The sequence below is a fragment of the Pristiophorus japonicus genome, chromosome 1, assembly GCF_044704955.1.
Source record: "Pristiophorus japonicus isolate sPriJap1 chromosome 1, sPriJap1.hap1, whole genome shotgun sequence".
NCBI lineage: Eukaryota > Metazoa > Chordata > Chondrichthyes > Pristiophoridae > Pristiophorus > Pristiophorus japonicus.
Window position 1 is genome coordinate 540910284 of NC_091977.1, and position 15166 is coordinate 540925449.

General features: G+C 45.8%; 2 protein-coding genes across 2 annotated transcripts in view; both read right to left on the reverse strand.

Annotated features, from left to right (window-relative positions):
• Positions 1–2648, reverse strand: part of ttc39c (tetratricopeptide repeat domain 39C) — a 140211-nt gene extending 137563 nt beyond the window's left edge. The window contains exon 1 of the mRNA XM_070896814.1: positions 2338–2648. Within this exon, the coding sequence (XP_070752915.1) occupies positions 2338–2486 (149 nt within the window). The 5' untranslated portion in view covers positions 2487–2648. The remainder of the gene's footprint in view (positions 1–2337) is intronic.
• Positions 2649–4620: 1972 nt separating this feature from the next.
• lama3 (laminin, alpha 3) overlaps positions 4621–15166 on the reverse strand; it is a 511887-nt gene continuing 501341 nt past the window's right edge. The window contains exons 79-80 of the mRNA XM_070889172.1: positions 14203–14322; positions 4621–8485 (exon numbers count right to left, since the gene is read on the reverse strand). Coding sequence (XP_070745273.1) covers positions 8340–8485; positions 14203–14322 — 266 coding nt within the window. The 3' untranslated portion in view covers positions 4621–8339. The remainder of the gene's footprint in view (positions 8486–14202; positions 14323–15166) is intronic.

Below are 15166 nucleotides of genomic sequence, written 5' to 3' on the forward strand. Positions count from 1 at the left end.
AACTTGTTATGCATCTTAGAAAATTCTGCTTCCACAACATGCAAGAAGCTGTTTAATATGTACAGCTTCAAGTAGCTTATTTGCAGAACAGTGGCAATCAAAAATGCTACTTCAAATATTTAACCAAATGTCAACACAAGCTGGAACCTGTTCTTTCTTTGTTATGCAGGTGGCCTGTAAAATTTACCACTACAATACCACAAACTGATGGCAACTAATTTTCCCACCCATTAATTAAAATAGCCTGTCATAATCAGACAAGTCAGAAGCTTCCTTCATCAGTTTGCATTTTAAAACACTGGGAGTTTTTGCAATGAATTGAATAGTATTAACGAAACCATCTTTCTTTCAACACAATAAATAAGGAAGAGGGGCTTTAGCTGGAGTATTGAGTCCAAGAGCTGGTCAACGCACTTTAGAAAGGATGTCAAGGGCTTTGAGGGGTTAGAACATAAGAACATAAGAAATAGGAGCAGGAGTCGGCCATACGGCCCCTCGAGCCTGCTCCGCCATTTAATACGATCGTGGCTGATCTGATCATGGGCTCAGCTCCACTTCCCTGCCTGCTCCCCATAACCCCTTATTCCCTTATCGTTTAAGAAATTGTCTATTTCTGTCTTAAATTTATTCAATGACCCAGCTTCCACAGCTCTCTGAGGCAGCAAATTCCACAGATTCACAACCCTCAGAGAAGAAATTTCTCCTCATCTCAGTTTTAAATGGGCGGCCCCTTATTCTAAGATCATGTCCTCTAGTTCTAGTCTCCCCCATCAGTGGAAACATCCTCTTTGCATCCACCTTGTCAAGCCCCCTCATAATCTTATACGTTTCGACAAGATCACCTCTCATTCTTCTGAATTCCAATGAGTAGAGGCCCAACCTACTCAACCTTTCCTCATAAGTCAACCCCCTCATCCCCGGAATCAACCTAGTGAACCTTCTCTGAACTGCCTCCAAAGCAAGTATATCCTTTTGTAAATATGGAAACCAAAACTGCATGAGCATACCTTATATAGCTGTAACAAGACTTCCCTGCTTTTATACTCCATCCCCTTTGCAATAAAGACCAAGATACCATTGGCCTTCCTGATCACTTGCTGTACCTGCATACTATCCTTTTGCATTTCATGCACAGGAGAGCAGATTTATGAGAATGGTACCAGGAATGAGGGACTTCAGTTACGTGGAGAGACTGGAGAAGCTGGGGTTGTTCTCCTTAGAGCAGAGAAGGTTAAGGGAAGACTTAATAGAGGTATTCAAAATGATGAAAGACTTTGATAATCAGAGTAAATAAGGAAAAACTGTTTCTAGTAGCAGGAGTGCAGGCGAGCGCTCCCGAACAGGGATCTAAGGTCACTCGCATTGAGAATTTATTTTAATCGTGCGAGTTGGTATGATCTGGAACACACTGCCTGAAAGAGCGGTGGAAGCAGATTCAACAGTAACTTTCAAAGGGACTGGAATACCTGAAAAAGATAAATTTGCAGGCTGTGGGGAAAGAGCAGGGGGAGTGGGACTATGGGCCGAATGTCATCCTTCGGTGCTGGAAGATTCTCTGAACAAATTGAAATCTAGCACTCGGAAGGGATTATGATGGGGTTCGAGAGTAAAAAGATGAGAAACAATGAAAAGAGCGAATGAACTTCATCTTATTTGCAGCATTATTTATTGCACAAAAAAAGTATGATTCACCATTGCTGCGCCCCCAAAAAATGTTTGATATTAAATACTTGAAATGGAACAAAATTGCAGGGTTGTGGGGAAGAGCAGAGGGAGTGAGACTGACTGGAAAGCTCTTTTAAAGAGCCGACAGGCACGATGGGCTGAATGGCCTTTTCCTGTGCTGGGGGAGGCGGTTGTAAAGTGACTTTTGTGGGGAGGGAGAAATCAGTCTTTACACAAAAAGGAGAGAAACGAGATGAGTGCAGGTGCTGAGGGCAGCAGAAAGCACCAGAAATGATGGATGCAGGTGGAGCTGATGGACATGAGCCGAGTGCAGCCGGCCGAATGGTTCCGGCTGGATCCGAAGTGCGGCCGAGCGTTCCCGAGTGCGGCCGAGCGTTCCCGAGTGTGGCCGAAGTGCGGCCGAGCGTTCCCGAGTGTGGCCGAAGTGCGGCCGAGCGTTCCCGAGTGTGGCCGAAGTGCGGCCGAGCGTTCCCGAATGCGGCCGAAGTGCGGCCGAGCGTTCCCGAGTGCGGCCGAAGTGCGGCCGAGCGTTCCCGAGTGTGGCCGAACGTTCCCGAGTGTGGCCGAAGTGCGGCCGAGCGTTCCCGAAGTTGAGCCGAGCGCTCCCCGAGCCGCCTCAGCGTGGCCGGCCCGCCTCACTCACTCACTCACCTGTATTTCTTGAAGAGCTGGTCCGACTCCCTGAAGCCGTTGTTGAGCAGCATGTTGATCCCCGCCAGCGCCAGCTCGGAGTCGTCGAGCTGCTGGGGGCTGGTGGCCGCCGAGCCCGAACCCGCCGTCTCCAGCCGCTTGCGATCCATTCCTCAGCCGACCCCGGCCGGGGCCACAAGAAGCCGGCACCGGGACACTTCACAAGTCGACTCGGTCTCACTCTCTCTCACACACACACACACACGGAAAGCCCCGGGCCTCGCCGCCCCGCCGCTCGCTGTTTGCCCCTTCCGCGTCCGCGCTCCGCTCGCGGCCCGTCCAGCGCGCACCTCGCAACGCGCAGGCGGTGACATGGCAACGGTGACCCTTCACCCCAGGCTCGGCTCCAACCAACCCGCCGCTAGCTCCTCCTCCTCCCCCCCCCCCTCCTCCGGTGATGGGCTCAAGGCTTGCCAACCCTCCCGGATTCTCCCGGACACACACTTACACGCACACACTTTCCCTCCTGCCTTCAGACCCTCCCGGACACGCTCTCTGCTTTCAGACCGTCTTTCCCCAGGGTTGCCAACCCTCCCCCCTCTCCCTCCCCCCTACCCCCTCGCCCGGACCTGCACTCTGCCTTCACACCCTCTTAGCCAGACTTCCCAACCCTCCCGGATTCCCACGGTCACACACTCTGCCTTCATACTTCCTTCCCCCGTTGTACCAACTCTCCCGGATTCTCCAAAACACTTGTTCCTGCATTACAACAGTGACGACACTCCAAAAAAAGTACTTAATGGGCGTGAAGGGCACTATATAAATCCAGGTCTTTATTTTTCTTTCTTGGAGTTTAGAAGGATAGAAAACAGATGCAGGAGTAGGCCATTCGGCCCTTCTAGCCTGCACCGCCATTCAATGAGTTCATGGCTGAACATGAAACTTCAGTACCCCATTCCTGCTTTCTCACCATAACCCTTGATCCCCCGAGTAGTAAGGACTTCATCTAACTCCCTTTTGAATATATGATGAGAGGGGATCTCATAGAAACATATAAAATTCTGACGGGTTTAGACAGGTTAGATGCGGGAAGAATGTTCCCGATGTTGGGGAAGTCCAGAACCAGGGGTCACAGTCTAAGGATAAGGGATAAGCCATTTAGGACCGAGATGAGGAGAAACTTCTTCACCCAGAGAGTTGTGAACCTGTGGAATTCCCTGCCGCAGAGAGTTGTTGATGCCAGTTCATTGGATATATTCAAGAGGGAGTTAGATATGGTCCTTACGGCTAAAGGGATCAAGGGGTATGGAGAGAAAGCAGGAAAGGGGTACGGAGGTGAATGATCAGCCATGATCTTATTGAATGGTGGTGCAGGCTCGAAGGGCCGAATGGCCTGCTCCTGCACCTAGTTTCTATGTTTCTATGGCTATCCCATGACTTATACACAAGCCCTCAGCACCACTGGTAAAGCGTATTATTCTGCTTTACGGGAGCACAGCAGATCTCGGGGCTCTACTCCAAACCATTAAGATCATCATCATCATAGGCAGTCCCTCGGAATCGAGGAAGACTTGCTTCCACTCTTAACATGAGTTCTTAAGTGGCTGAACAGTCCAATACGAGAACCACAGTCTCTGTCACAGGTGGGACAGATAGTGGTTGAGGGAAGGGATGGGTGGGACAGGTTTGCCGCTAGAACAACCCAACCTCATATCATATATAACCCTTACAGCTGGTAGAGAGAGAGTTTCGTCCATTCATTGTGGTCTGATTTAAACCCAGCTACTAGAGGTAAATTGAAAGAAAATAACTTGTATTTATACAGCGCCTTTCACGACCTCAGGATATCCCAAAGCACTTTACAGCCAATTAAGTGCTTTTGAAGTGTAGTCCCTGTTGTAATGCTCCCACAAATAGCAACATGATAATGATCAGATAGGTATTGTTTGAGGGATAAATATTGGCCAAGACACCAGAGAGAACTCTTCCCCCAAGCCCCCACTGCTCTTCTTCGGAAGATCTTTTACATCCACATGAGAGAGCAGACGGGGCCTCCGTTTAACGTCTCATCCGAAAGACTGCCCCTCCGGCAGTGCAGCACTCCTTCAGCGCCGCACTGGAGTGTCAGCCTAGATTTTTGTACTCAAGTCCCTGGAGTGAGACTTTAACCAAGACCTTCTGACTCAGAGGCGAGAGTGCTGCTCACTGATTATCAGCCTACCTTTAATTATAAAAAAGGGAATTAGACACACAAAAAATAATGAGCTGAGGTAATGTTCTGTTTATTTCATGAGTGACAGAAAACATACAACTCACGAACATCACTGCACCATGAGTAAATGAAGATGCATGCACATCTAAAGTTTCACATTAATGTAATTTGGAATGATCTGAAGCCAAATTCTCGTCCAAACGTCAGCCTAGAAGTTAAGTTGTAATTGTAATGAATGAATGCTTCATGTAGTCATATGACATTCTGCTGTCTGCTATTTTAATGGAGGTTCTACCTCATTGAAAATAAATGGGTTAACAACAGCGTCATAACAGCAGACAAACACATTAAGGCTTCCAAGTTTCCCCAAGTGGCTATGTGGTGTGAAATCAAAGTTTGGGTCAGTGGAAACTTTAACCTGGAGACAGTTCTGAGAGCTGAATTTTGACTAGTGAATAATATGGGTCTTTCCTATCATTATTGTTAATCAAAAATAAAACTAAACCACTATGTATGCATTCTTTAGAGAAAAAAATCTTTCATTATTATGAATTCTAAATAAAAAGGTAACTAGAATTGTTTCCCTGAAAAGTATGATTTTTTTGTTGATAAAAGTTTTGATGGTCTTATAATTAGGCAATAATGTTTGAGCAGTCGTATGTCTAGTCGACACTGACTACACTTCCAAAGTACTTCATTGACTGTGAAGAACTTTGGGACATCCCGAGGGGGGTGAAAAACATTGTAGAAATGCAAATTCTTTTTTTTTCTTTCTTAGGCGTTTGGCCAAAACACAGAATTAGAGGCAGATTTTAACCCGGAGTGGGTTTCCCACCAATTGGCTTCAACGACCGCCAGAGGCGGAAAAAAGCAGGAAAGTCACGCCGATTTTAACCGCTGAGCTGCGCTTAATTGCTGCCGGCCCATTTCCCGCCCGGAATGGGCCTGAAGAGGGTAATCATAGGCAGGCCCTCGAATCGAGGATGACTTGCTTCCACGCCAAAAAGTTCACAGGTGTTTCAATGAAGGACCTAATATTCCGGATCCCGAACTACATGTTGAAGGGTGGAAGATACCTGTGGGTGGATTTCTTTTAACGTGGGGTGGCCGTTACACACCAGCCACCACACGGGCTTGACAGAGCGAGGTCTTGGTCCAGTGGCAAGGGTTATCCAAGACGACTGGAGATTGAAGAGGGTGCGGAGCTGATGTCAGCCAGCGAAAATCGGGCGGCCAAGGTGGAGGGAAGAGGGTTTTCGGGAGGGTTTCCCAGGAGAGTAGGGAGGGGGTGGGGGCGGGCAGAGGAGGCCATAGCTTTCATTGTGGGTTCTGGAGGAACATCGTGGTTTCCCTGCTCAGGTCCCAGTTAAAATTGCAGCGGCCTATAGGTGCAATAGTACCCCAATTTGCATCGATTTAAGTGGCTTATCCCCCTGCAGGTTAATATCTCAAGCAGTCAGGATCTGAGCTGGTAGAGTAATCTGCTCATTAACTGCGCCGCACAGGTAGGGTTCAAATCGATCCTTACTGTTAACCCTCGCTCCTCTAATATATTGAGTTCATTCTTGCCGTTCGATCATGAATTTGTGCAAGTTTTTGTTAATTTTTTAATAATTTATTTTCAGTTGCTGTTGGTGATTCCATTGACATCAGAGCAACAGAAATACACAGGAATGAACAGTTTGGAAACATTCACATGGGGAGTATTTCAGAGGTTTTTTTGCAAGGATTCTTGCAAGTTGTCATGTAGGAAACGCAGCAGCCAATTTGTGCACAGCAAGGTCCCACAAACTGCAATGTGATAAATGACCAGATAATCCGTTTTATTTTTAAGTTATTATCCTGCAATTATAGCTTGACGTGATCATGTGAATTCCTTGGTATTTTCTATCAGAGATGTGATACATTTTCATGTTGTTCCAAAGATATATATATCAGACAAGGACCCATTGATGGAATATACCATCAAGAATTAAAGATGAGCGATAAGCATTGGAACTCAAGAAATATTAGTGGTGGGATGGGGGGATGGAAATGAATTAAAACTAACTGCTCCAAATGTTTATAGAACATTTGTATGAAGTTTTAATGAGAAAAACTGCAAATAATGGAAATATAAAATAAAAACAAATTGCTGAAAAGATTGATCCAGCAGGTCCGTGCCGGTGTTTATGCTCCACACGAGCCTCCTCCCACCCCTCTTCATCTCACCCCATCACCATATCTTTTCTCCCTCATGTACATATCTAGCTTTCCCTTAAATGCATCTATGCTATTTCCCTCAACCACTCCCTGTGGTAGCGAGTTCCACATTTTCACCACTCTCTGGGTAAAGCAATTTCTCCTGAACTCCAAAATTCTTAGAGGGTAGATGCTGAGAGGTTGTTTCCCCCCGGGCTGGGGAGTTTAGAACCAGGGGTCACAGTCTCAGGATAAGGGGTCGGCCATTTAGGACTGAGATGAGGAGGAATTTTTTCACTCAGGGGCTTGTGAATCTTTGGAATTCTCTGGCCCAGAGGGCTGTGGAGGCTCAGTCTTTGAGTATATCCAAGGCTGAGATCGTTAGATTTTTGAACTCTGAGGGAATCAAGGGATATGGGGATCGGGCGGGAAAGTGGAGTTGAGGTCGAAGATCAGCCATGGTCTTATTAAATGGCGGAGCAGGCTCGAGAGGCCGTGTGGCCTATCCTGCTCCTAATTCTTATATTCTTATTGGTGACTATCTTATATTTATGTCCCCCTAGTTTTGGCAGAGATATGCATTGGAGCACCAATGTGTAGTGCCGTGAAGTGGAGAGATACAAGTCCTAGGCTCTATTACACTACATCCCCAGTCTCAGCCATACTTCAGGAGCCAGACATGCATCCAAAGAAAGAGACAAAATCTGCAACTGTGTCTGCCTCAGTCCTCTCTTGAGTTCCCAAACAGGCAGCACAGGGGAAAATAATCCCCTTGCTGGGAGATCGTACATCCTCACCAAAAAATAACAACTTGTATTTATATAACGCTTTTAACATAGTAAAACACCCCTGGCGTTTCACAGAAGTGTTATAAAACAAAATATGATGCTGGGCCACATAAGGGGGAAATTAGGGCAGATGAACAGCTGAAGGCACGGCCACCGATGGTGGAGCGATTATAATCAGGGATGCTCAAGAGGGCAGAATTAGGGGAGCGCAGACGTCTCGGAGGGTTGTGGGGCTGGAGGGGATTACAGAGATAGGGAGGGGCGAGGCCATGGAGGGATTTGAAAACAAGGATGTGAATTTTAAAACAGAGGCATTGCGTAACCAGGAGCCAATGTAGGCCAGTGAGCACAGAGGTGATGGGTGAACGGGACTTGGTGCGAGTTAGGACACGGGCAGCTGAGTTTTGGTTGATCTGCGTTGGAATAGTCAAGTCTAGAGGTAACAATGGCATGGAGAATAATTTTAAAAAGCTTTTACTAATGATGGTTCAGTGGAGTTTATTTAAGAAATACGTTTAGCATATTAATTATTCAAGTATAAAAATATAAAATTAGCAGCAAAATTTAGTAATGTATTTGGCCCCACAGAATATAGCACCAGTTAGAAAGTAAAATATCTGAATCACATTTCACAAAGTTAGTGGGTCCTTTTTTTGTTTAATAGTAAAGTATTGCCGTTATTTTAAGCCAAACATAAATGTGTCAAATTCAATTGACTGAAACTAGCGAGTCCGAGTTACAATAAATTAATAGTTCTGCATTTTGACAGTGGTTGAGTCGTCCATTACGATCAGGTGCAGGAAGGTAGAATTATCTCTGCAGGTACAAATAGCACTTGGAGTTTACACAGCAGGGCACTGAGTTACACCAACAGCACCATGAACCTCTGCTGCTTTCCTGAACGATACTGGCTTCACATTGATCTTTACATTGGCCATGCAGCCTATGAATGGAGTGCGAGCTGGGAGTTGAGGTACCCGCACGTCATCTGCAAGTTGAAAAAGATCAATAGATTTTAGAATAAAACAATGCTTTGATATTAATAACTATAACTTGCAAAACACTTCATTTGAAAGCCTGTGCCAAAGGTTTGTGCCAACAGCTGTCTTATTACTAAAATATATTAGGGTGGCATTTCATTAGTGTGATGAAGGCTGTGTTTTCTCGTTTGTTCCATTTTATGCTCTGGAGATTAAAACACTACTCGAAGAAGAGCAGGGCAGTTCTCCCCAGTGTCTTGCCCAATATTTATCCCTCAATCAACACCACTGAAAACAGATTATCTGGGTCATTATCTCATTACTGTTTGTGGCATCCTGCTATGCATAAATTGAATGCCACTTTTCCTACATTACAACAGTTTAAAAAAATGTATTCATTCACAGTATTTGGCAAGGCCGGCATTTATTGCCCATCCCTAACTGCCCCTCGAGAAGGTGGTGGTGAGCCGCCTTCTTGAACCGCTGCAGTCCGTGTGGTGAAGGTGCTCCCACAGTGCTGTTAGGGAGGGAGTTCCAGGATTGTGACCCAGCGACGATGAAGGAACGGCCGATATATTTCCAAGTCAGGTTGGTGGAGGGGAACTTGGAGGTGGTGGATGTGCAGTGACTACATTTTAAAAGTACTTCATTAGCTGTAAAGCGCTTTGGAACATTATGAGGTTGTGAAAGGCGCTTTATCAATGCAAGTTTTTCTTTGCTTTCGGTGAGATTCCATGCTAGTTTTCTGCCCCTTTTTTGCGGATAGAAACTGAAACTGCCATCTGGGTCACCAAGGGTACATCGCCTCAACCCTCACTCTATTCTGTAGCCTCAGAAGGGTTGCTCGAAGGTGAGTTGCTAATTCAGGCACTAATCACCACGACTCAAATGAGTTTCTTCATGTGCACCTCCATGAGTTTAGTGACTGGATAGTATTGGCAGTGGAATGTGAGGAGCTTGCCTGATTGCGCTCAGAGAATATTGTGGTGAGGTGCAAGGATGTCGAAAGAGTAGGAATGATCATTTTAAATATGGCGGGGGGGGGGGGGGGGGAGTGGAAATATAAATACCTTACACAATCAGTTGTTCTGTTTTATATTAAAATCATTGACATTGATACGCAAGCTCTTGAAATGGACACTTCAGCTCAAGAGTTTACTGTGCGCATTATCACCTGACAATTTGCAGGGCACCCAAACATTCTTCACGCAATGTACAGCAAGCCCCATGACCTAATGTATTCAATGGTCTTCAGGGAGACCCTGACCATGTTAACCATGGATAAACTTCCAGAATAAATCCACAACCCCATTGAGATGTCTGCGCTCCTCCAATTCTGCCCTCTTGACCATCCCTAATTATAATCGCTCCACCATCGGTGGCCGTGCCTTCAGCTGCCTGGGCCCAAAACTCTGGAACTCCCTCCCTAAACCTCTCCCCCTCTCTTTCCTCCTTCAAGACGCTCCTTAAAACTTACCTCTTTGACCAAGCTTTTGGTCACCTGCACTAATTTCTCTTTATGTGGCTTGGTGGCAAATTTTTTATCTCATAATACTCCTGTGAAGCACCTTGGGACATTTCACTATGTTAAAGGTGCTATATAAATACAAGTTGTTGTTGTTGAATGTGAGTGCAAATGGCAAACACATTTTAATAATAGATAAGTTACATCGAATTCCATGGACTGCACGGTACAGAAACAGACCATTTGGCCCGACTAGTCTGTGCCGGTGTTTATGCTCCACACGAGCCTCCTTCCATTCCATCTCCCTCACCTTAGCCTTTCCGCATGTCTTTCTGTTCCCTTTTCTCTCATGTACGTGTCTAGTTTCCTTTTGAATGCATCTAAGCTATTTGCCTCAGCCACTTCCTGTGGTAGCGAGGTCCACGTTCTCACCACTCTCTGAGCACAGACCTTTCTCCTTATTTCCCTATTTGATTTATTAGTAACTAGCTAAAGATAGGGGGTAGGCCATTTAGGACCAAGATGAGGAGAAACTTCTTCACTCAGAGAGTTGTGAACCTGTGGAATTCTCTGCCACAGAAAGTTGTTGAGGTCAGTTCGTTAGATATATTCAAAAGGGAGTTAGATGTGGCCCTTATGGCTAAAGGGATCAAGGTGTATGGAGAGAAAGCAGGAAAGGGCGACTGAGGTGAATGATCTTATTGAATGGTGGTGCAGGCTCGAAGGGCCGAATGGCCTACTCCTGCACCTAGTTTCTAAGTTTCTATGTAGCTTGTATTTATGGCCTCTATTTTTGGATTCCCCACAAGTGGAAACATTCTCTCCCCATCTACCCTGTCCAACCCATTCATAATTTTACAGACCTCTATCGAGTCATCTGTAACTCTTCTCTAAGTATGAGCTTTTATATTTTAGAAACATAGAAACATAGAAAATAGGTGCAGGAGCAGGCCATTCAGCCCTTCTAGCCTGCACCGCCATTCAATGAGTTCATGGCTGAACATGAAACTTCAGTACCCCCTTCCTGCTTTCTCGCCATACCCCTTGATCCCCCGAGTAGTAAGGACTTCATCTAACTCCCTTTTGAATATATTTAGTGAATTGGCCTCAACTACTTTCTGTGGTAGAGAATTCCACAGGTTCACCACTCTCTGGGTGAAGAAGTTTCTCCTCATCTCGGTCCTAAATGGCTTACCCCTTATCCTCAGACTGTGACCCCTGGTTCTGGACTTCCCCAACATTGGGAACATTCTTCCTGCATCTAACCTGTCTAAACCCGTCAGAATTTTAAACGTTTCTATGAGGTCCCCTCTCATTCTTCTGAACTCCAGTGAATACAAGCCCAGTTGATCCAGTCTTTCTTGATAGGTCAGTCCCGCCATCCCGGGAATCAGTCTGGTGAACCTTCGCTGCACTCCCTCAATAGCAAGAATGTCCTTCCTCAAGTTAGGAGACCAAACTTGAGGAAGGAACGATAAGGAAGCGACATACTGCTTGGAAACCAGAGACTTACTGGGGTAGAGGAGCAGAGGAATCTAGGGATACAGATACACAGATCAATAAAAGCAGTAATGCAGGTTAATAAGGCCATTATAAAGGCAAACAAAACACTGGGGTTCATTTCTAGAAGGATGGAATTGAAAAGCAGAGAAGTTATGTTAAACTTGCCATTGAATCTTGGTTAGACCACACCTGGAGCACAGTGCATTGTTCTGGTTTCAATATTACAAAAGGGATATGAAAGTACTGCAGAAGGTGCAAAAAAGATTTACAAGGATGATAGCACAACTTAAAGGATATGCTTATCAGGAAAAATTGAACAGGCTGGGGCTCTTTTCTTTGGAAAAGAGAAGGCTGAGGGGTGACCTGATAGAGGTCTTTAAAATTATGAAGGGGTTTGATAGAAGAGACATAGGGAAGAAACCTTTTCACTCGGAGGGTGGTGAATCTTTGGAATTCTCTGCCCCAGAGGGCTGTGGCGGCTCAGTCTTTGAGTATATTCAAGACAGAGATCGATGGATTTTTGAATATTAAGGGAATCAAGGGATACATAAGAACATAAGAACATAAGAATTAGGAACAGGAGTAGGCCATTCGGCCCCTCGAGCCTGCTCCGCCATTCAACAAGATCATGGCTGATCTGGCCGTGGACTCAGCTCCACTTACCCGCCCGCTCCCCGTAACCCTTAATTCCCTTATTGGTTAAAAATCTATCCATCTGTGATTTGAATACATAGATGGATATGGGGACAGTGCAGGAAAGTGGAGTTGAGGTCGAAGATCAGCCATGATCTTATTGAATGGCGGAGCAGGTTCGAGGGGCCGAATGGCCTACTCCTGCTCCTAATACTTATGCAAGATGTTTCCACTCATGAGGGAGACCAAAACTAGGGGCCATTAATATAAGATAGTCACTAATAAATCCAATAGGGAATTCAGGAGAATTCTTTTTAGTGGTGGGAATGTGGAACTCGCTACCACAGGGAGTGGTTGAGGCCGGGGAGCGGAAGGAGCAGTGTGGCAGTGTACCACTCCAGGGAGCAGCACGTGCTGGGGCAGGAAAGCAACGGCAGTGAAGAGGGACATCACCAAGGTCCAGGTCGGTGATTGGAGCGTGGGCAGGTACAGCAGGAGCGGCGAGGTCGGGGCGAAGGAGCGGCGAGAGATTGTAGAGGGACGTGATCGGGGCCCAGGAGAGGCAAGGGCCCAGGGGCAGCACGGGCCAGCCCACACTGCGATATGTGTGCACACTAGGTCCGTGCAGCAAAGCAGGTCTCCAGTCGTCTTGGATAACCCTTGCTACTGGACCAAGACCTCGCTCTGTCAAGCCCGTGTGGTGGCTGGTGTGCAACGGCCACCCCACGTTAAAAAAAATCTGCGCACAGGCATCTTCCACCCTTCAACATGTAGTTCGGGATCTGGAATATTAGGACCTTCATTAAAACACCTGTGAACTTCTTGGCATGGAACCAAGTCATCCTCGACTCGAGGGACTGCCTATGACGATGACGAGGCGAATAGCATAGATGCATTTAAGGGGAATCTAGATAAACATGACGGGGAAAGAAATAAATGGATATGTTGATGGGGTGAGATGAGAGGTCGGAGGAGGCTCGTGTGGAGCATAAACACGGCATGTACCAATGGTCTGTTTCTATGCTGTACATTCCATGTAAGTAATCCTCAGTGCCTGGTGCTAACAAAGCATACTGAATTTTGTAACACTCACGCTATATTTAATTGCAAGTTCCACCCACTATTCTGTAATATGCCATAATCCAAAAAAATCATGTAAGCTTTACTAATTTCAATAGGATCCTCTCAAATATCTATCTTAAGTATTATGCCATATTAGTTGCTAAAGGAATAGAGATATGTATATGTCCATTAAATCTTGTTCACTTGCTGTAAAGTTGCCCCTTCCCCCCACCCCCATGGCCTCACCCCTCCCTATCTCTGTAACCTCCTTCAACCCTCCAATTTTGACCTCTTGCACATTCACCACTCCCTTCGCTACACTATTGGCAGCCGTGCCTTCAGCTGCCAAGGCCCCAAGCTCTGGGACTCCCTCCCTAAACCTCTCCGTCTCTATACCTCTCTCTCCTCCTTTAAGATGCTCCTTAAAACCTACCTCTTTGACCAAGTTTTTGGTCACAAAGGTGGGCAGAGGAAGCATTACAAGGACACCCTCAAAGCCTCCCTGATGAAGTGCGACATCACCACTGACACCTGAGAGTCCCTGGCCAAAGACCGCCCTAAGTGGAGGAAGTGCATCCGGGAGGGCGCTGAGCACCTCGAGTGAAGAGGTCAAGCGCAGGCAGCGGAAGGCGCGTGCGGCAAACCTGTCCCGCCCACCCCTTCCCTCAGCGACTGTCTGTCCCACCTGTGACAGAGTCTGTGGCTCTCGTATTGGACTGTTCAGCCACCAAAGAACTCACTTCAGGAGTGGAAGCGAGTCGTCCTCAATTCCGAGGGATTGCCTATGATGATGATGGTCACTTGTCCTAATATCTTCTTATGTGGCTCAGTGTCAAATTATTTTTGATAATTGCTTCTGTGAAGTGACTTGGGACGTTTTTACTAAGTTAAAGGCGCTATGTAAATGCAAGTTGTTGTTGTTGTTGTTGTTGTCGTCGGAACGGTTGCCATTATTTGAGAGGAATAGTTACATCATTGACTAAATGAGAGAAACAGGTGAAACTTGAAATCACAAGGGGAACCTGAAAACCATCATTCTAACTTTAATAACAAACATCTTACCTGGGATGCCACCAACATAGAGAGGGTCCGCTGTGTCGGTGGAGAGTGAAGCAGAAGGCCCTACAACATGGTTACGTTCTGCGTCCACGTCAAGCTGCACCACGTTATTTCTTTTGATCACTGCATTCGAATTAAAGACATACAACAGTGATTACACTTCAAAAAAGTACTTCATTGGCTACGTCAATTAAAACTGAGATTGAAATGTTTTTGTTGGGCAAGGGTATTAAGGGTTACGGAACCAAGGCGGGCAGATTAGTTATGGCACAGAATGGCCAGGATCTCATTGAATGGTAGAACAGGTCGGAGTGGCTGAATGGCCTCCTCCTGTTCCTAAAGCGTTTTGGGATGCCCTGAGGTCATGATAGGCACTGTACAAATGCAAGTCTTTCTTTTATACATTTGGTCAAGCTACGAACGTTTGGGTTTATGCTCATATTTACCAGAATTGCAAATAACGCTTTACTATTTCACTTGTCCTGTGTCCTGTGTCAATATTTATCCCTCAACCAATATCACTAAAATGTGATGATCTGGCCATTATCTCGTTGCTGTGTGTGGGAGCTTGCTGTGCACAAATTGCCTGCCGCGCTCCAAAATTACAACAGTGACTACACTTCAGAAAGTACTTCATTGGCTGTAAAGCGCTTTGCAACGTCCTGAGGTCACTAAAGACAATATATAAATGCAAGTTCTTTCTTTCTGTCTCGTGTTTTTTTTTGGTACAGGAGCAGCCAATAATTGTTACAACAAACAAACAAAAAACCAAGAGCACTCCTGGAACTTTTTCTGGGATATGATGTTAGCTTTGTGATTTTAAACACTGGATCGTTGTGTGGGGGAGAAGTGCAGAAATCTTACTCCCATTATAACGGCTAATAGATATTTAGTTAATTATCACCAGACCTTGGTCCGGGCATCAATCCAACATTTACATAAATCAGTTCTATACAGTTATTTGCAA